We start from the raw sequence: 21,452 nt of genomic DNA on the forward strand, positions 1-21,452 counted from the left end.
GATCTTTTCTATTGCTTTTTTCAGCCCCTATTTCACTTATTTCCCCTCTGATCTTTATTTCCTTCCTTTTACTAACTTTGTGCTTTGTTTGTTCTTCTTTTTCTAGTTGTTTTAGGTGTAAGGTTAAATTGTTTATTTGAGGTTCTTGTTTCCTTAGGTAGGTCTGTATCTCTATAAACTTCCCTCCTAGAAGTGCTTCTACCACATCCCAAAGATTTTGAACAGTCATGTTTCCATTTTAATTTGTCTCAAAGTATTTTTTGATGTCCCCTTTGGTTTCTTCCCTGGCCACTGGCGGGGCAGCATTTAGTGGCATATTGTTTAGCCTACATGTTTGTGTTTTTTCCATGGTAGTGGTGGTGGTGGTGGTGTTCGTTTCCACTTTTTCTTTTGTAACTGATTTCTAGTTTCATACCGTAATCAGAAAAGATGATTGATATGATTCAATCTTCTTTAATTTATTGAGACTTCTTTTAGGGCTTCACACGTGACCTACCCTGGAGAATGTACCATGGGCAGTTGAGATGAATGTTGTATTCTGTTGCTTTTGCATAGAATGCTCTGTAAATATCTATTAAATCCCTCTGGTCTAATGTGTTATTTAAAGCTGATGTTTCCTTAACAATTTTCTGTCTGGGTGATCTATCCATTGATATGAGTGGGATACTAGTAGTGTATTACTGTCAATGTCTCTGTTTATGTTTACTAATATTTGTTTTTTATATTTAGGCAGTCCTATGTTGGATGCACAAATGTTTACAAATGTTAGATTCTCTTCTTGGATTGACCCCTTTATCATTATGTAATGCCCTTCTTTGTTTCTTGCTGTTTTCTTTCTCTTAAAGTCTATTTTGTCTGTTACAAGTATTATAACCCAGCTTTCTTTTCATTCCCACTTTCATGGAATATCTTTTCTCACCCCTTCACTTTCAGTCCGTGTGTGTCTTCAGATCTGAAATGAGTCTTTTGTAGGCAGCACATAGACAGGTCTTATTTTTTCATTCATTCAACCACCCCTTGTCTTTTGGTTGGAGCGCTGAGTTCATTTACATTTGAAGCACTGATTGCCATTTTATTGATCATCTTCTGGTACTTTTGTAGCTCTCTGTTCCTCTCTTCTTTTCCCGCTCTCTTCCCTTATGATTTGGTGACTTTCTTTAGTGTTATGTTTATATTCCTTTCTCTATTCTTTGTGAATCTATTATAGGTTTGTGATTCCCGTGAGGTTCATATGTAAAATCCTATGTATATAGGGTCTATTTTAAGTTAAATTACATTTAAGTTGACGGTAACTTAAGTTCAAACACATTCTAAAAGCACTACCTTTTTATTCCCACCTATGTTTAGCTTTTGATGTCATATTTTAAATATTATTATTTTGTGTATCCTTTGACTAATTATTGCATATATAGATGATTTTACTACTATTATCTTTTAACTTTCACACTAGCTATCTAGGTGGTTGATTCACCAACTTTACTATATGTTCATCAAGAAAAAAGGAAAGGTCCCAAATAAATAAAATCATAAATGAAAGAGTAGAATTTACAACTGATACCACAGAAATACAAAGGATTATAAGACTACAAATAATTACATACCAATAAATGGGATAAGCTGGAAGAAATAGATAAATTCATGGAAACATACAATCTTCCATGCATACAAGACTGAATCAAGAAGAAATATAAAATCTGAACAGATGAAATATTAGCAACAAATTGAATCAGTTATCAAAAAATCCCCAACAAACAAAAGTTCAACACCAGATGGCTTCACAGGCAAATTCTACCAAACATTTAAAGAAGTGTTAACAGTTATCCTTCTAAAACTATTTCCAAAATTTGAAGAGGAAGGAATGCTTCCACACTCCTTCTATGAGTTTGCTCTTCTGTGAGAGCAATACTCTGATGTCAAAACCAGAAAAAGACACCACAATAAAGGAAAATCATAGGCTAATATCCCTGACGAACATAGCTGCAAAAAAATCCTCAAGAAAATATTAGCCAACCAATTAGCAAACCACCTTACCAAACAAACAAAAAAGATAAAAATCCTGATTGTCTCAACAGAGAAAAAGCATTTTATGAAGTTCAACATCCACTTATGATAAAAAAAAATCTCAACAAAGCATATATAAAAAGAACATACCTCAGAACAATGAAGTCCATATATGAAAAACTCACAGCTAACATCATACTCAAAAGTGAAAAGCTGAAAGCTCTTCCTCTAAGATCAAGAACAAGACAAAGATGTCCACTTTTGCCACTTTTATTTGGCAGAGTATTGGAAGTCCTAGCCACACCAATCAAAGAAAAAGAAATAAAAGACCTTCAAATTGAAAATAGTAAAACTGTCACTATTTTCAGATGACATGAGACTATATATAGAAGAAACCTAAAGACTTCACCAAAAAAACTATTAGAACTAATAAATGAATTCAGTAAAATTACAGGATTCAAAATTTATATATGGAAATCTGTTGCATTTCTATACACTAATAATAAGCTACCAGAAAAACAAATTTTAAAAACAATCTCATAACAATTGCATCAAGAAGAATAAAATATGTATGAATAAATTTAAGCAAGGAGGTGAAAGACTTGTGCTCTGAAAACTATAAGACACTGATGAAAAAAATTGAAGATAAATGGAAAGCTATTCTATGCTTATGGATTGGAAGAACTAATATTATTAAAATGTCCACACTATCCAAAGCAATCTACAGATTTACTGCCATCCCTATCAAAATGTCGATTTTTCACAAAACTATAACAAATAATCCAAAATTTGTATGGAACCACAAAAGACCCTGAATAGCCAAAGCAATCTTGAGAAAGAAGAACAAAGCTGAAGTATTATGCTCCCTGACTTCAAACTATACTACAAAGCTATGGTAATCAAAACTGTGTGGTACTGGCATAAAAACAGACACACAATGGTGTTGAACTTAATATAGAAAGCCCAGAAATAAACCCACACTTATAGGGTCAGTTAATCTTTAACGAAGGAGGCAAGAATATTCACTGGGAAAAAGATTCCTCAATAAATGTTGTTGGGAAAACTGGAGAGCTCCATGCAAAAGAATGAAACTGGACCACTTTCTACACCAGACACAAAAATAAACTTGAAATGGATTAAAGGCTTAAATGTAAGACCAGAAGCATAAAGCTTCTAGAAAAAACCATAGGCAGTAACCTCTCTGACATCAGTCTTAACAATAGATTTTTGAATCTGTCTCCTCGGGCAAGGCCAATAAAAACTAAACTAAATAAATGGGACTACATAAAATTAAAAAGCTTCTACATAGCAAAGGAAACTGTCAACAAAACAAAAAGGCAACCTACTGAATGGGAGAAGATGTTTGCAAATGATATAACCAATAGGGGCTAATACCCAAAATATATAAAGAACTAATACAACACAATATAAATAATCACACAACCCAATTTAGAAATGGGGAGAAGATCTGAATAGACATTTCTCCAAAGAGGACCTACAGATGGCCAACAGACACATGAAAAGAGGCTCAATATCTTTAATCATCAGGGAAATGAAAATCAAAACCACAATGAGATATCATTTTTGGTGTGTACATGGAGAAAAAGGAACCCTCGTGCACAGTTGGTGGGAATGTAAATTGATACAGTCACTGTGTAAAACAGTATGAAGGTTCCTCAAAAAATTAAAGATAGAACTACTATATGACCCAGCAGTTCCATTTCTAAATATTTATCCAAACAAAATAAAAACAGTAATTCAAAAAGATAAATGCACCCTATGGTCACTGCAGCATTATTTAGCCAAGATACGGAAGCAAACTAAGCATCCATTGATAGATGAATGGATTAAGAAAATACACAACCACACACACACACACACACACACACACACAACTATATACATAGAGGAGACTATTACTCAGCCATAAGAAAGCATGAAGTCTTGCCATTTGTGACAACATGGATGGACCTAGAAGATATTGTGCTAAGTAAAATATGTCAGATAGAGAAAAACAAATACTGTATGATTTAACTTATATATGGAATCTAAAATATAAATGAGAAACAGACTTATAGAAACAGAACCATCTGGTGGTTGTTGGAGGAAGGAAGGGGATAGATGAAATAGGGGAAGAGGATGGAAAAGTACAAACTTCCGTTTATCAAATAAATAAGTCATGGGGAGTCAATGTACAGCATGGGAAATACAGTTAATAATATTGCAACAACATTGTACGGTGACAGTTGGTGGTCAGATGTATGGAGGTAATCACTTCATAATATATATAAATGCTGAAGCACTATGTTGTACACCTGAAACTGATATAACAATGTATGTCAACTACAATAAAAACTTTAGGAAAGGGTCTGTGATTTCTAGAGCTCTTCATCCATCTATTCAGCACATATCACACAACTAGGTTCCCATGAACACGACATCTCCACACACAGATCTCTTAATACTGTGTCCAAGACCAGTGTCAAGGACTCTGAGAAGGTAAGGAACTTGCCCAAGACCATGCAGTTAATAAATGGCAGAGCTGGATTCCACATCCTGGGGCAGAGAACCTGTACTGTTTAACTTAGTATATCCAATTGCCCAGTACCTGACCTGACAGGGTAGGCACCCATGTTTGTCAAATGAATAAACAAAAGAATAGTAATTTGAAGATGAGGTCAACAAACTGATATCAGTTCAGGTGGACTGCCTCACTGTAATGATAGGCCAGCATTTGAACAACAGCTGAAGCCCTATTATAGGTTTGGTATATCATAGCCAAATAAAGCAAAAATTGTGGGACTTCTGGAAACCTATCCCTAGTCATAAGATAACATGACCCAATGTTTCCTGAGCTAAGAATTACATGTGTATTCCCTGAAAGCCCTTCTGTCTGACTGAGCAGTGTTTTCCAAATTTAAAACAATAGAATACTACATCTGTACCATCCCCAAAAAGGACCTATAATTAGTTCATTCAAAAAATCCAAGAAACAAGATCTCATTATTTTTGTTAGCACTCCTCTTGGTGGTGAGCTGATATTCATAGTAAAACACCTAATAATTTACTCAATTAAATATTCTCTTGCTTTTTGCTTTATTATGACATAATAAAACATAGCAATAATAAGTCTAATGGTATAAAGACTAACAGTGTTTTTAACAAAAACCAGATGCAAGCAGTTTTAAATATCTGCTACTATTTCCTCTCTGACGTCTAAACATGTTTTTACAAGTTAGCAGACCTCTTTACCTCTTCATGTAGGCAAACTGATCATCATTCTTCTTTTCTTGGGGTGCCATTAGTGATTCAGGTATAGTCCATCCTGGGTGAGAACCTCAGAGTAAGGTCCTTTTGATGATTATTTTACACACACACACTGACTTCTTGTGTTAGTACAGTACAATTTCCTCCTAAACTAAGACCCTTGTTTGGAGATGGTTAGAAGAAAATACCTTTTTTTCTCTCCCCTGTCGTCTAGAATAACTTAGGCAATTATTTACAAAAGTTAACTCGGCCTGCTAAAAATTTCACTTGCTCACTATTGTCACCAATGCACAGTGAAACCTCTCCTTTACTACCTTCCCTAATTCTATCCCCCTGCCAAACGCTGAAAGAGATCCCAATGACCTGGAAAAAATACGTTCTTAGTAACTTGTGTGTTTAAATGCAAGGAATTATGCCAGGGAAATCGGTACCTTGTTTGCAATAATGAAGCAAAGATTATTCGAAAAAAAAAAAAGATATTTCAGGGACTCACTCCTTTCATCACAGGGAAGAAAAAGATCTCCTCCACAAAACCACATATTGAAAAAATTTTGAGGGCAAAGCCGGAAATGGTTGGCAGTGTTTGGTTCTGTTATTCGTCTGGCAATCTGACTGGCCTGGGCGCAGAGCTGGGCCCTCCACCTGTGCCTCACCTACTCCAGGAGGAGCCCGCCATCGTAACTGGAGAGACAAAACAAGATCCACACAGGCACCCAAGGTCCTTCCCTTTCCCCCGCCACTGGGAATTTTGTTCTTATCTCTTACAGGGTTGCCCAATCTTCGGGAAGACGGCTTTTAGAAGGAGTATGGGTCCTCAGACAAGAAGACAACTTTGTCATTAGAAATAATTACACACCTTAGACAACAATCGTTTCCATCTGCCTTAGCATGTGTGTGTGTGTGTGTGTGTGTGTGTGTGTGATGTAAACATTTCACATGTGAACTGATGAGACGATGATGTTTCTAAGCTATTCTTACTGTACATCAATGGTAAATATTGCCCAGGGAGTGCTGTTTGTCTTGTAATTTGGAGAATCCCTATTCAAGTAGCTCCCAATAAGTAAGTGACTGTACTCATTGAATAGTACTAGTAAGATAAGACCCTTTTATCTGCCAGCCTGCAAGAGAACACATTAGCAAAGATAACTTGCTGGCAGGACCAAGCAAGAAGACAGAAGCAATTTCTAGCAAATAGCAAATTTCACACTGTAGCTAGATGTATGCCTCTAATATTAGAACAATTATTTATCAAGAGTATACGAAAAGATGTAAAATTTTGTGTTGGAACCAACTGAAAAACGCTCTGGACCCTGAACATTTACAGAGTCAAAACCTAAGGATTTATGGTAGGTACATGAAAAGAGGCAGTCTATCCCAGCTTTATGGGGAAGGACTCCTGTGGACACATGGAAAGACTCGGGGAAGTGGGATGGCAAAGGAGAACAAGAATCTAGACTGGCCAAAATGTGACTAAGTCTCACTAATGTAGCTTTCCCACCAATGTCTTAATAAAGAGGAGACGGTCATAGTATTAGTACTTTAGTATGTGGTATTCCTAGTTTATTAAGTGGATTTATAATCCAGTTAACAATAAATGTGGTTTTTTTTCACTCCAGAATGGAGGTTCTGCCTTTTCAATACATCATTTTTCTATCTTGTAATTAAATGAGTCAGTATATAGGGACTATATAGTATATAGGGGGTATATAGGGAGTTAGTATATAGGGACTACATAGTATACAGAGAGGAGTATATATATATATATATAGTATATAGGGAGTATAGGGAGTATATAGGGAGTGCTTAGAACAGTACCTGTGACATAAAAGTTGGCTACTTTTATTATTACTAACATCTTCAGTTCAGGCACATCTCCAGATATTACATCTGATTCTCTGGTCTGGGTCAAGTAGGCACTGCCTAACTATCATAGTCAAGATTCCAGAGCAAATCGAGTTAATCACTGCTTCCTCCAGGATTCTGCCTTCTCATTTGGGTATCTCATTTCATAATGACATCCTAGAGGCAACACACCCTTACATGTACATACGTCCATCACGGAAAGACGCTCCGTGTGTATTTGTCATTTGTGTGTATCAACAACGGTATTCTCAAAGAAATTTTAAACCTCATTTATAATGAAGGATGACCTTCAGATACTTTGTTTATACTAAATACTCCGGGTTTTATCTTTTTTTTCCCCCCTACAACTGACATGACTAATTTCATCATCAGTTTTTTTCCCCATTGAACTTGACACCCAATGTTGTACATATCAGACCCACCTTAAGAGGACAGTGGCTTGCAACCATTGAGCCTACTCAAGGCAAACTCTTTAGGCAACCGCAAGGAAGTAACGTGAGGTAAGTTTAGAGAAATGACAGCATCACTGAATAAGCATATGGCTTCCAATGACCTCTTTGCAAGAGGCTATCTCATTCAGTGAGATATATAATATCTGTGTGTTTGGGTGGCTATTCCAGTGAAGAACCCTGTTTTCTTCACCTTTTATCCTCCACAAATCCAAACACAGTGTTGTGTGAAGGGTGCTTTTCAATTAATAGTTGTTGAAAGAAATGACCAGTCAGTCACACTTAGCAAGATGTAATTTCTATATAACATAACATGTATATCATCAATCTTCACCAATGCAAATTCAAGTATCTCCTTTAAATATACTCAAACTATTTTTCCAAACCATTGTACCCAGGGCCTGGTAATCTATCAGCCATCAAGTATTCATTAAATGACTAGGTTTCCCTTGTCCCTCGCAAATCTCCAGAGGACCTGTCCTGGGCATGAGTCAGAACAACACAGAAGCTAAGAGTGTCCAGCCACCCACATGGCACCTGTGTGTCCTAGGGCCTTGTTCTCAACTCATCTGGAACTCAGTCTCTGTCCATAAGGATTTCTGGTAACAGTTTTTAATAATAGTAGCAGCTCCCTCAAAAGGTCGTTGCTAGAATTAAACTAGTTCATGCATCCAAATAATAATATGTACTTAATAGGTAGAGCTACTGGCTCTCTATTAACAGGTTACTTGACTTAAATGTTATTTAGCAAGAAACCCTGGAAATCATCTAATTCTTAGCTAGATATTTAGAAAGCACTAGGGTAAGTCCTGACGTAAATATTGGCAATGGTCATGCACATGAGATTGAGATTTCTAAATCTTGCTCATTCTGATGTTCAAAGTAATGATGTTGTTCTTCAAAATAATAATATTATTATTAGCCAGTATATACTGGATATTTACCATGGTCTTCTTCCATATCTCATGTTTTATTACTTATATTCCATCCAAACAAAATACAACTCTTCCATCATCTTGGCGGACATGATGCACTCAAAATGCCATAAGGTATAGGGAATGTGTGTCCTGTTAAAGAACTTAACAGCTCCTCAACTTTGAATGTTTGGGCCACCTTCAGCTAATTATATATTAGTTCATCTTTATTGGAGTACAGTCTCAATCTGAATGCAAAGCACACCATTAGGTAAGCAGCAGAAAAAGATTTATTTCCCTTCCTGAAATACTATATACTTAAATAAAATGCCTGTAAGTAAGAGCATAAAACATCTTGATTTATCAAATTTCTCATGATCCTCTGATCCCAATTAAATATAAAATAGCAAAATCCCATGGCCCTTTCTACCCTAAGCTTCTGTCTCCAAAGGACAGTTATACGCAGTAAATTGCTCTATGATGTTGGCTATTATGGATATTGAGGTAAGCAAAGGACTATAGCTGTGTTTATAAGTGCTGCTAAAATGCAGGACTCTGAGAATAAATTCATTCATTCATTCACTCATTCATCTCATAAATATTTACTAACCACCTACTATACACTGGACATCATTTCTGTGTCCTGGAAATGCAGTAGTAAACAAAACAGCAAAATCTTTCCCATCTTGAACTTTACATATTAAAAGAGAAAGAGACTCAATAAATAAATGTATTAAAATGGGACTCTAGCTCAGTTTCAGGGGCAACCCTAAAAAGCTGAGGCACCAAGCCTCCCTCATTTTCCAATGAATACCATGGCAAAGGATGTTTGTTTCCAAACTGTGGCTCCTTGCCCCATGGAGGATACAGGAGAGAATGTTGGAGAAGCCGAGAGAATTAGATATTGTAGAAAGATCTCCAAGCCTAGTGAGAGTGGCTTGCAAGAGACACCCTGTGAGCTCAGGGGACACATTGCTCCAAAATATGACTTGCCTGGGGAATCAAAGGGCAAGAATAGAGGTGAGGGTCTTGTTGAGGGAACTAATTGCACACTGACCAATGCAGATCAAAGGTCCCTGCTCTCCATGGGCTGAGTGTGCACAGCTGTGTGTGTGTGTGTGTGTGTGTGTGTGTGTGTGTGTGTGTCAGTCTCCTTCAGCCACCAATTCCCAGGGAGAAATGCCACTATGCACTGTTATAGACAAGGCCTCCTGGGGGCTGGAGAAGGGGTGCCTCAGTCCTCAGATGGGATTCCAAATTTCCACCTCAGCTTCCAGCACAAGGTGGCCTAGAGGAGATTCTGAAAGGGGGAAGTGCCTCCAGGGGACAGAGCGAAGGGAAAGACGAGCCCCTCCACCACCACGCCCTACGTTTGAAAAGCTATAGGCAGTTTACTGACAATGAACATGAAACGGTCTCATTTGACTCACCTGACTAACAAGAGGAGCGTTAGTCACGGCCTGTCTGCACAGATCCGTTCCCTGACCACCTCCTGTGGTTCTAGTGATGCACAGGTGGCTCTTGGGTCCAAGTTCTGCTCATGGCCGCTCTTCCTCCCCCCATTCCTCCCTGCTCTGCCAGACCTAAGTCCCCCAACCTTCCTCTTGACTTCTTGGCTCTTCACCATCTCTGGTAACCCACCCCCTCCATCACGTTTCCTCTGAAAGTGCCTAGGGTGGCTTGTGGTTTCTGGTTGGGCCCTGACTGATACAATCCTACTAAGGTAATTACACATTCGGAAATCTTTACTAGAAAAACAAGAATTCTAGAATCCTAGATTTATAAAAGACCCACAAAATGATGTAGTTGAAGCCAATCCCATCACAATATTCCTATAATCTAATTATGAAATCTTCTGATGACTATAATCCTCCAATCTCTGTTAATTCTTTCTTTATTGCTCTGAGTTGGTTCCTATGGCTTGGGTATCCTTGTGCGGCCAGGTGGACTTCAGGTCTATCCAAGAGAGAGCCGCCTAAGACCTCCCAGGGAGACTGGTAGCTCCCTGGCCCATCAGTGATTGTGAAGAAACAGCATGTATGGAACGTGTTCCATGAGTCCTGAAAGCTCTTCCGATTCTAGACTTAATGGTTCAGATGAGGCCACGAGTAAGCTGCCAAGTCACCATCCCTACTCTTTTTCTTTTTAGCTTGATAACATTTCAGCATATAACTGCTACCTGCCCCTGATATTCCCTCCTGCAGGATGCAGTCATTTCCAGACTTACAGCAAATCTTCACTAGATCATAGGTACGGGGAGCATCTCCATAACACTCCGATGTTCTGAGTGCTGCGGGGGGCGCTGAGATCAAAATAAGCAGACAACCTTGTCTACACAGCAACCGTGGAGAGAGTGCGATTTACATTCAGAACTATCCCAGGAATGAAGCCACAGGAGCACCCTCCAAGTTACAACTGGGAAGTTCTCCACGTGCTAGGCCCTCTGTATACTTAGAGGAAAAATAATGCCACAAGAGAAAAATAAATCCAGCACACCAAATGCAGGGCAGAGGGGCACAGAGTAACTTTTCCACGTCTGCACCACACTTTTGGCTCAGGGAGGTCTACGTCATTACAGGGTCCCCGCAATGTGTGCAGGCGCATATGGCTCCAGAGGCAGTCTGAAGGCACCTAGGTTTCAGGCGGACTGTCTGCGAGCAGGTGGTAAGGAGATTGCTAACAGTTCTTTCAGTCTGAGAATGTACTTTCTTATCGATTCAGGAGAAATGTGTGTGAACATGAACTTGAAGGCCCGAGTCTGTGTGAACCCAAGTCTTCCTGAAAAGCCACACCGCGACCAATCTTCCAGACCCGTTGCTTCCTTGCGTCCATGCCAAGTGGGCTTCGACGTCCTGGACTGCGCACCACCGGAAGTGCCCAGCGTGGGATATCTCAAAACACAGACCTTAGAAAGACCTGGACTGTGAGTCCTACGTGTTTGGAAAAAATGTGTGGGACATCCTCTCCTAGATACCCTCTGTGTTCCCATAAACAAACAAATAAATAAATAAATAAATGAGCTTCCGTTGACTCTCAGTCATGCTTCTTGGCACTGAAATGCAGGAAAGAGGAAAGTAATCACAACTCTGCTTCCATAATACTAACTGGAAGGATGCCTGTGGGTTTCCCTTTCGGGGCCTGTGCTTCCCCCTCCAGCACTAGGAGCAGCACCAGCAGACACGTGTGGGTGCTCCCTGTGCTTTGCTTGTGCGCTGACCTTGTCACATTTTGTTAACTCTGGATATTTCTTTACATAGAGAAGAGCTGCTGTTTGCTTTTGATTTTATGTTTCACCTCTGAGCTTCCTGACATCAGTCCCTGGTGCGCCCGGGTATAAACAATGGGGTGATGGTCCCACGCTTGGGACATAGTTGCACAGCAACTCCTACAGAGACTGAGTCAGCCCGACAGAAAGCAAGGCTGGTTAGCAGGGAAGAAGGCAAAGCCAGCTGCTGTGCTCTAAGTCTGAAGGGGAAAACCCCATTACCTGAAATCCAGATAAAACAATAAGCAGACACCCTGATATAAAAGGAAGGGATAATTTAATCGCATCTATACAGGTGCTCCTTTTTAAAGCACTTTCTTCCGAATGTGTATGATACCTTTTTTTTTTTTTTGAAACATGAGCTCCAAGCCATGAAATTCAAGCTGCCTGTACGCTATAATAATTTTGGCTTTGAGGCCCAAAACTACCGTTTCAATGTCTTGGTTAATGCTGAACTGTCGGAATGAGGGTGTGGTCCCATGAACAGGGATTTTGAGGTTTGATGTGGATTTGTACACACTCACTTTTCTCTAGCTCGTCTTTACTTTATGTATTAAGGATTTAAGTGACTTAGAAGAGCTGTCACTTAGGTTCTCCCTCAGGCAGGAAAGTCATCCTAGCATGTGCAGTCCTAATTATTCAGATGAGGAAACATAGTACGCATTATAAATGCAATAATTAAGGGGGAGAATGGGAAAGACAGAGCCATTATTTGCTGTTCTACGAACACCAACTTTTCACTTCTTTTCCTGAAGAATCACCACCATGAGTTGACAACAACATCCAACGGCCTTTCCCGTGCCACTCCATCAGTGGGGGTCAAACACAACTCCCTTTTGTTTTTCCAGGTTAATATACGGCCATCACACTCACCTAAGACGCTGGGCACAGTCCTTGTTTCTGATGGTATTGTTTGGAAAACTAAACTATTAAATTGATTTGGTGTGGTATAATGTTTATACTTGTGGAAGAACTTCAGATATACAAATTTACAAGCCAGACCATGCTTCGTAATTACAGCCTTAGAAGAAACAGTCACATTCTTTTCTATGCCTGCAGATTCATGCAGAGTAATGGGAAATGGATCTAAAATTTTGCAGTGACATGCTTGAGAAACTATCCCCCAGACTCAGATTACTCTCTTTCAGTACTTGATTGAGGCATGTGTAAGAGATCTCAGCTGATGTATAAACAAGGCATGACTGGGACCTGGTCTTACCCAGTTCTCTTGCTACATAGCTTGAAATGTAAGACCATGCTCTACCTCCTTTCTGCTTGCTGCCACATTCTCCCCAGCAACCCAATATGCAAAGCATGTGCCAATATTGCTCCACGCTCTGCCTTATTTTATTGAAAATACATTGAGTTCATCTTAACTAGCCAAAATGTTCCAGATACACTGCAAGCCTACCAATCAAGACCCACTTGGGAACTTGTATGGGAGGATAGCTGTGTAAGTGACAAAAACGTGTCACCAACAAGCTCCACACTACTCAACTTGCAGTTGCCCAAATGCTTGATGCCCGCTCCTAGTTGGACCAACGTGATGCATAGACAGCATCTTACCCATCAGATAAACACAAACCAAGCAGCCCAGCAAAATGCATTCAGAGCATGGTAGGGAACAGTAAACATCTCTTACCTTGCATCGTCGCTTTTGTTGGTTCTGAGAACAAAGGGATGAGCAAGAGGTAGATGAGGTAGACAAAGGAGAGCCCATTGTACCGGAACGCACACGCTGCAATTGGGAAGAGAGAAGAGAGGGAACGTCAGTAATAATGGCAGGCTGCTGGGACCAGTGTGCACAGGCTTGTGTGGGTTACTGCATCAGGGACCGCTGGATCAAATGGTGACCTAGGTAGATATGTCAGTTAGGAAGTAAAGGCTGAGCTTTTATGCTCACTATGTTGAGCGTCATGAGAAATGAAGAATTAAAATGCATGGCCCCTGCTCTTAAAATCTAACCAAGAAGGCAACACCCATGTAATACCTGAATGGAGGCAACCCACAAATAAGTCATAAATTAAGCTGGAGAAATTAAAATTGCTACAGAAATATACAGGGCAACGGGATTGGTGAGGGTTTGGGGTGTTCAGGTAAGGCTGGCCATGGAAGAGAGGAGAAAAAAGAGAAAAAAAAAGAAGAAGAAGATTTACTCAATGCTCCATGGCAGGGCTTTACACAAATTATCTCATTTAATCCTCATTTTACAAGTAAGAACACTCAGGCTCAGAAAGACTCATAGTCATTCACCTGAATCTCCCAACTAGGACTTGACTGAGTTAGAATTAACTTTGGGTCTGCCAGGCTTCCGACCCCACTCTCCTCCTTTTGCATTGCTTATCTTAGAGCTAGAACTCCAGAGATTTGCTCCAAGGGGGTGCCTTCCCTTTCCAGGTTCCCATTTCCCCATCTGTGATAACTGTGTCTAACTCATAGACTCATTCTGAGGAATAAATAGAATGATATATAATAATACCTATGGCTCAGCATCTTATATACAGGATGCCCTCAAAAACACAAGCATTTATCATAAGCATCCTCATTATTATCCAGGGAGGAGAAAGTGTGCAGTGTTCCATGCAGAAAGAAAATGAGCACATTATAGCAATAAAAAATAAATTTATTGGATGACTAAAGAAAAACCAAAGATGAGAAGGTCTGAGTATGAGTCTGTGGGATGAGGAAATCTGTTAATGATGACGCAGGTGGAAAAATGTTGGAAGGAAAGTTGGTAGGAGAGAAAATGGAGGAAAGAGACATGGTACCTGGACAGGGAGACCAGATCAAGAAGTGCTGACCTCGAGACAGCATTTGAACAGCAGGAGCATGGCATACGCCAGCCCCCAGCCCTTGCTTCTGGTGGCTTACTCTAGAAGCCAGCAATCAGAGACACAGTAGAGCAAAGTGAGGCATGGTGTCCTAGGGAAGGAGGGAAGCCACAAACAGAAAGAGCCTTTCTCTTTTAATGTGTTGGAACTGTCTTTCTAGATATTTCTTTTACTTCTGCGTCTTATTTTCCACCCATAGGGGAAACTCCTTAAAAACAAGTCAAAGATATTGGAGATTCATTCAGTTGACAAATATTTATTGAGCATATACTATGTGCTGGGACCCACAGAGATCCTTTTCTACCTCTGGGAACTTACATTTTGGTGGGGAGATATATGATAAACAACAAACACGATAAAAGGTCAGTCACAAAGAACACTAGAAGACAAGCACTGTGAAGTTAGCAGGGAACGGGGAGCAGGGGATACTGGGGGTGAGGAGGACTGACTGCAGCATTCAGTAGGAGCACTGAAAGTGGACCATTGCCAAGGAGAAAGTGAGATGTGGGTCAACAGGTGAGGTAGGTGAGCCAGCTGATAGAGCCTCTACGGGAAAGGGTGCCGGGTGGGAACTTGGAGCAGAAGAGGGCCTAATCTGTGACCTGCCCCAGACAGCCCCGCAGTGAGCTGGGGTACCAGCAGAGTCCTGGATGGGGGCAGATCATGTGGACCTTGCAAGGGATCCGAAGGCACTGACTGTCACTCTGAGGTGTCAACTGAGTGCCGGTTCTCACCCTTGTTCAAGGCTGCAAGCCTGGCTCCGGCCTCCACCTGCGGCTCCATGCCCCACCAGTGCATCCCTGCATTCTGCGCTGCTGCCCAACTGAACAGCCAGCATCTTCCATATGCTTTGCTGCTTCCTGCCTCTAGGTCCTGCCGGCACCGCTCCCTCTGACTGCAACACCTTCTCATCCTTCCTCCATCAGGCATATCACTACATAGCTTACAAGTTTCCTTTTCTGGGTCATGGTCCATGTCCACAAACTCCCCAAACAGATGCATTTCACTCCCTGGTGCCTCTTACAGAACACTTGTCATTCAGTGTCACAGGCTTTGGTTAGATGCCCGTGACCATCTCTGCTATCGCCAGGGCCCAAGGCAGGAGCTGCTCATGCCTACACAGGACGAACAGTGAAACAATGAATGAAAAGGAATGAAACGGCGTGAGGGCATCAGGGAAGGAAATCAGGGTATCAAGGTGCACAGCGTGCCTGGTCGCATAAAAACATCACAGCTGACATTTCAACAACAATCAACAAACATCTAATCAATTGGAATATTTCTTTCTTTTTAGTTTTAGGGTGTTTTTGCAACGTGAAAATTAGTATTGCACAGCAATGTTACCTAATTCTGAGTACTTCTGGGTAAAACTAAACTAGAACTCACTTGTATGATTGTAGCACTTTAAAGAACATTCTCAATGACCCATCTGCTTTTAATTTATCTCAGTATTAGCTTACAACACTGTGCTTGCTCTGTGTCAAGCCCTGCTGGGTACACTTCATGTACGTTAACTCATGCTATTACTATCCTCCTTTATAGAGACTGTTATCACTCTCGTCTGACACATGAAAAAGCAGGAAGCACAGCTAAGGGACCAGGCAGTGGGTTGAGCCTGGGAGTCTAGTTCCCAAGGCTGCACTATCATTAGGAAGCATCATGGCCCCAGCATGACATCATGTCCTCACCTGTCCACCCTGTCCCTAGTTAACCGTCAGGGGCTCAGTGAGTGAGCAGGAGCCTGCCCTCCTCTTGTATGTATCTTGCTGTTTCCATTTTATAACCTCATTCTGTAAGGTTTCATATTACACATGGTGGAAACGTGTTTACTGAGGAAATTCTCAAAGATTAACTTTGGAGGGGGAGAACGAAACCTGCTCTTGGTTTCCCACATCACAGTCTTCACTTATCATTATTTATAGCGTAGTCCAAAGAGCTTAAGGAGAAGACAAGGACAACCCAGGGTGATAGGCATCCTCCAAATGGTCCCCAGTTAATCGCCACCTCCTGGTTGTCACGCCAGGATGTCATCTCCTGCTCTTGAACATGGGCTGGAACTAATAACTCGCTCCCACCAAACAGAAACCATAAAAGTATAGAGATACTGCATGGTGGCTTCTATCCCGGCTGCCCCTCTCCCTCTCCCCTTGCTCACTATGAGGGAAGCCTGCTGCCCTGTTGTGAGTTGTCCCAGGGAGAGGCATATGGCAAGGAACTGAAGTCTCTAGCCGGTAGCCAGCCCTCACCAGCCAACAGCCACATGAGTTCGCTTGGAAGCATTTCCTCCAGTGACTGTGTCCTCGCCACCCCCTTGGCTGCAGCCCCGTGAGACAGCCTGTGCCAGAGGTGCCCACCCGAGCCACACCTGGCTTCCTGACTCCCAGAAACTCAGACAGTGTGTTGCTTTAAGCTGCTAAATACTTAGGTGATTTGTATGCAGCAATAGATACCCAAACTTAAAAAAAAAAATCAAGCCACTTGTAAAAATCCAACTTCATTTATTTTTGCCTGAAATCATCCCATTTGACTAATGACAGTAGCCCAACCTGAATTCCCTGTTTTACTTTTTATGTATAAAGTTGCTACCCAGGAGCTCACCCAAGCTGATGGGGACTTCAAATGACATTTCTAAGTGAGTTATCCCCAACAAGGGCAAAATATGCCTTTGAACTTATCAATAAAACACCTTCGAGCTAGAAAAGCTTTAGAAGGCAAATGGCAACTGCTGCTTTATCAAGCATGATGTCACCTTTGTTCAGGAGCACATTGATTACTCGTCGCAATGAGCTCTCGTATTCTGGCTGCACAGTGTTTGTGGATACCCCACACCTCTCATTGACTGTCAGGTCACCCGGACTTCCTCCCTCTGCCTCAAAAATTTGTTGACAGTACAATTTTTTGAAATGCAGTCCAAGGTGTTCAAAGGAGAAAGATTCTCTGACTTGGTGAAGAATGCACTGTAGTTTCCACTATTCCTACCTGGTTTTAACCACCCAGAAGTATGTGGAAACCTCCCCAAAGAGATGACAACCGTTGACAGGAATTTCCCAAACAAAAGACTTTGCCAGGCCTAGAGAGCTCACAGTTACAAACTGTGAGTCAACAAGTTATCAAGTCAGAGTGCTTTATAAACATTAATACCATTATTTGAAATGTAAACAATTGAACTCGTCCCATTAACAAACTTCATTTTCTAAAGATGAAAGCTGGTAAGCAGTTTTGGCAAAACTCTCCAAGAAGGAAATGATTTGACTTTGACAACTTAGTTTATCAAAATAGAAAGGGGAAAAAATCTCTTGCAAGTATGAAATTGTTAAGATGGCCATGTAACATTTATAAAGATACTTGGTTGTAGCTTGTGTACAGATCTTCCTTGACTTACAATGGGATTATGTCCCAGTAAAACCAAAGTAAGTTGAAAATATCCTAAGTTGAAAATGCACTGAATACACCTAACCTACCAAACATCATAGCTCAGCCTGGCCTGCCTTAAACGTGCATCGGTGCTGCAGTTGAGCAAATCATCTGACATAAAGCCGACTGTAAAACCAGGTGTTGAATAGTTCATGTAACGGACTCACTTCCGTACTGAAAGTGACAAACACGACGGCTGTATGGATACAGAATGGTAAGAATGTAAGTGTAAGGCTACTGACCCTCCTGCCCGCAGGGTGGACTGGGAGCAGCGGATGCCGCCCAGTACCCTGGGAGAACACTGCACTGCCGGTCGCTAGCCCAGGAAAAGATCCAAATTCCAAATTGAAAAAAAAAAAGTTTCTATTGAATGCATTTTGCTTTCACTACCTTCATAAAGTCTAAAAATCGTTAAGTCGAATCATCGTCAAGTAGGGACCATCTGTATAATAATTTCCCCGTGATTACAATATGATCATGGAGGAGTTTATGCACACTTTAATTTGCCCTTCCATAATAGTTGAAGGCAATAATTTTAGATTATGTTATTAAAGGTAAGTGCTCTCAGAGCTGAATTTTTAGCCAGATGTGATCTCCTACTTCCTTCATACCCTTTAGCAAGGCCAAACAACATCTCACTATTAATGGCCTGGGAGACAATGCTTTAAATGTTTAGAATCTCCATTTCAACTAAGTACATTCTAAATGCTCTTTATTGCCTCCAGGAGTTTTGTTTATTTTAACAGTTGCCCAAGCAGTAGATACACATTACCCAGAATAAGCAACTTCAATACCAAGTGACAAAATAGTTCTGTCAATTCAGTGATTCCAGAAATTTTTTGTTCATTCGTACTTTTAATATTTTTCCTTCTCGACTCTGAAGCAATCAACTGCTTTTAAAAGTACGTCCTCTCAAAATCCTGGTTATTTTATTTTAAAAAAACTGACAACAAGAGAATCAGTTACAAGTATTTATAATGGAGCAGGAAAAAAAAATTAAACAATGGTAGATTTTTCCTAAGGAAAACTATCAAAGAAATGAGAGACAGGAAAAAGGCTGTTATGTCACCTGATTCATTGCCTATTTGTGTAGAATTCTTTTTCCCATTATACACTCTTGTGGTTTGCATCCGGTTAAAGTTATAAACGTCTCAAGTACTGGTGCTTTAGAATTGACAGTCAAGACCCGGTGCCCTGAGCTCTTCCCGTTTCCTTTATGTCTGACCTCCACATCCATGAGAGGTCATGTCCCACCAGCTTCCTTCAGAAAGTCACAAAAATAATTTCATCAAGAAAGATGCTACCAGGGGCGCCTGGGTGGCACAGCGGCTAAGCTTCTACTTTCGGCTCAGGGCGTGATCCCGGCATTATGGGATCGAGCCCCACATCAGGCTCTTCCGCTAGGAGCCTGCTTCTTCCTCTCCCACTCCCCCTGCTTGTGTTCCCTCTCTTGCTGGCTGTCTCTATCTCTGTCGAATAAATAAATAAAATCTTTAAAAAAAAACAGAGAGAGAAAGATGCTACCAGAAAGTCTCTCCCACTACAGTCCATAAAGGCAAGAGATATGCTTGCACACTTATTTTTATCATGTAGCACCTGCATTATATTCTCCATGCATACTCTAAGAAAGTTCATACATTTGTGCCACAAAAGGCTAATAGAAATAATTTTCGAATAAGAAAATATGTTATCACATTGGGGGATAGTCCCTACAGTTTAATATTACATTTTGATTCAGAGACGTATGAAAGGTGACTTTGGTCCTGGGAGTTTGTCAGTATAACACTGAATCCATCAGTCATGTATTTCTCACACCTCAAAAAATAGAAGTAGCTCACCACAAAAAACAATTGACATGATAGGGGTGTTAGCTACAGCACCGTGGTCATCATTTTGCAATATTTAAGTGTATCAAATCAACACATTGTATACCTTAAACCTACATGATGTTATATGCCAATTATATCTCAGAAAAACTAGAAAAGAAGAAAAATATTGCATTGTACATTAATTTCACTAAAGAAGTTGGTTAAAAGAATGTAATTTTAGAATTTTAGAATAAAGCATCAAGGAAAATAGGACTTTTATAAGGTAATGGATTGCAAGGTCTTAGAATCAAATTGCAGTAGCAGAAAATCATAACCATTACTAACCATAACAAAATGTCTAAGCCAGTTTAAGGAAAAATCAGGTGAAAGCATCTCATTTATAAAGGATAGAAGCCTTTGGTCTAAGTTTCCTACTTATGCAAAATAACCTGAAGTACTATCTGCAAAATATGAGTTGAACCGGGGGGGTCACTAAAATCATAGTTTGATTTTTTTTTTTTTTGGACTATAAATTTAAACAGTCATTGCCTATTAAATTCTTATAAAAAGGAAGGATTCTCTTTTCTATTTTAATTAATTTAAGATACATTCACAAATATTACTAACACTATAAAAAGTTTAACTGAGTTTTCTAAACTCATCCTGATTGTACAACTTGCATAAAACAAATTTTAAAGAATACGTTGCTTTTTCCTTCTTTATAAATGTCTTTTAATGTTATTCACCATTGCATAAGTTTCCCCATAGAAATTTGTCTTATTTAAAATGCAAATCCTTCTGCTCAAGCTTGACCATGTGCATGCTAAGTAACTCCCTCTGATCCAAGAGAATGACAGCAGATTATCTCCCCGATAGCAAATGAGGACACAAAGCTTTTATGCTAACAGATAGTTCCTTAAACTATCTGAAAAATTACATTAGGAATTAGATCTATTTCATTAGGAGTATGAAGAGCCTTGAATTTAAATGCACAGTTCCTCAGCTTACCCCAAATAAAACTTGCTCTCCTACCACCGTGATGAATAAGACATTAGGGGGGGCGGGTGAATGCTGACAAAAGCCGAACTTTACAACTGTTTATTTGCCCACTCATTTTGGTAGCTCTTTTATCTATGGATGAGGACAGTCAGTATTTGCAGACGGGGAAACTGAGAGTGAAGACAGGGCTAGCTTGCTCAGGTTCATGTCACTGTGTTTACCAATTTAGAAATCACTCCTCCTCCTTCATACATTTAATCTCACAGGAGGAAAGTACCTTTTAACTCAGTCTTAATTCACTCCTGTGTAACTGAACGATTTACAAAGCTATGGGTCATTATACCTCTCCAGCAGTCTGTTACTAGCAGAATATAGATCCTCTTTTAGTTTTCAAATCATTGATCACACGAAGCCTTAGCCTGTAAAAAAGATTAATTGTAAGAATTTAAAAACTTATTTTTCTCAGTAAGAACATTATTTTTAAAGAGAGCTGTCACTCATGTTTAATTTTATACTAACTTTTCAGTTCCAGCTTTTGACTTTTAATTAACTCTGTCTTCATAAACTCAATCTTACTTATTTTTAATTAATGCTACTTTTCTGTAATTTTCCCACAGGTTAACTTCTCTTCCTAACATACT

The 21,452-nt window shown here is 40.0% G+C and overlaps 1 protein-coding gene across 5 annotated transcripts in view; it reads right to left on the reverse strand.

The window, feature by feature from the left end:
• PIEZO2 (piezo type mechanosensitive ion channel component 2) overlaps nt 1-21,452 on the reverse strand; it is a 450,496-nt gene that overhangs the window by 352,823 nt on the left and 76,221 nt on the right. For all 5 annotated transcript variants that reach the window (XR_006778951.2, XM_045793888.2, XM_045793887.2 and 2 more), the window contains exon 2: nt 13,402-13,497. Coding sequence is in view for 4 of the 5 variants with exons in the window: in XM_045793888.2 (XP_045649844.2) it covers nt 13,402-13,497 (96 nt within the window). In the remaining variant the exon portion in view is untranslated. The remainder of the gene's footprint in view (nt 1-13,401; nt 13,498-21,452) is intronic.

This window comes from Ursus americanus, chromosome 19 (assembly GCF_024610735.1).
Source record: "Ursus americanus isolate L20-20 chromosome 19, mUrsAme1.1.p, whole genome shotgun sequence".
Taxonomy (NCBI): domain Eukaryota; kingdom Metazoa; phylum Chordata; class Mammalia; order Carnivora; family Ursidae; genus Ursus; species Ursus americanus.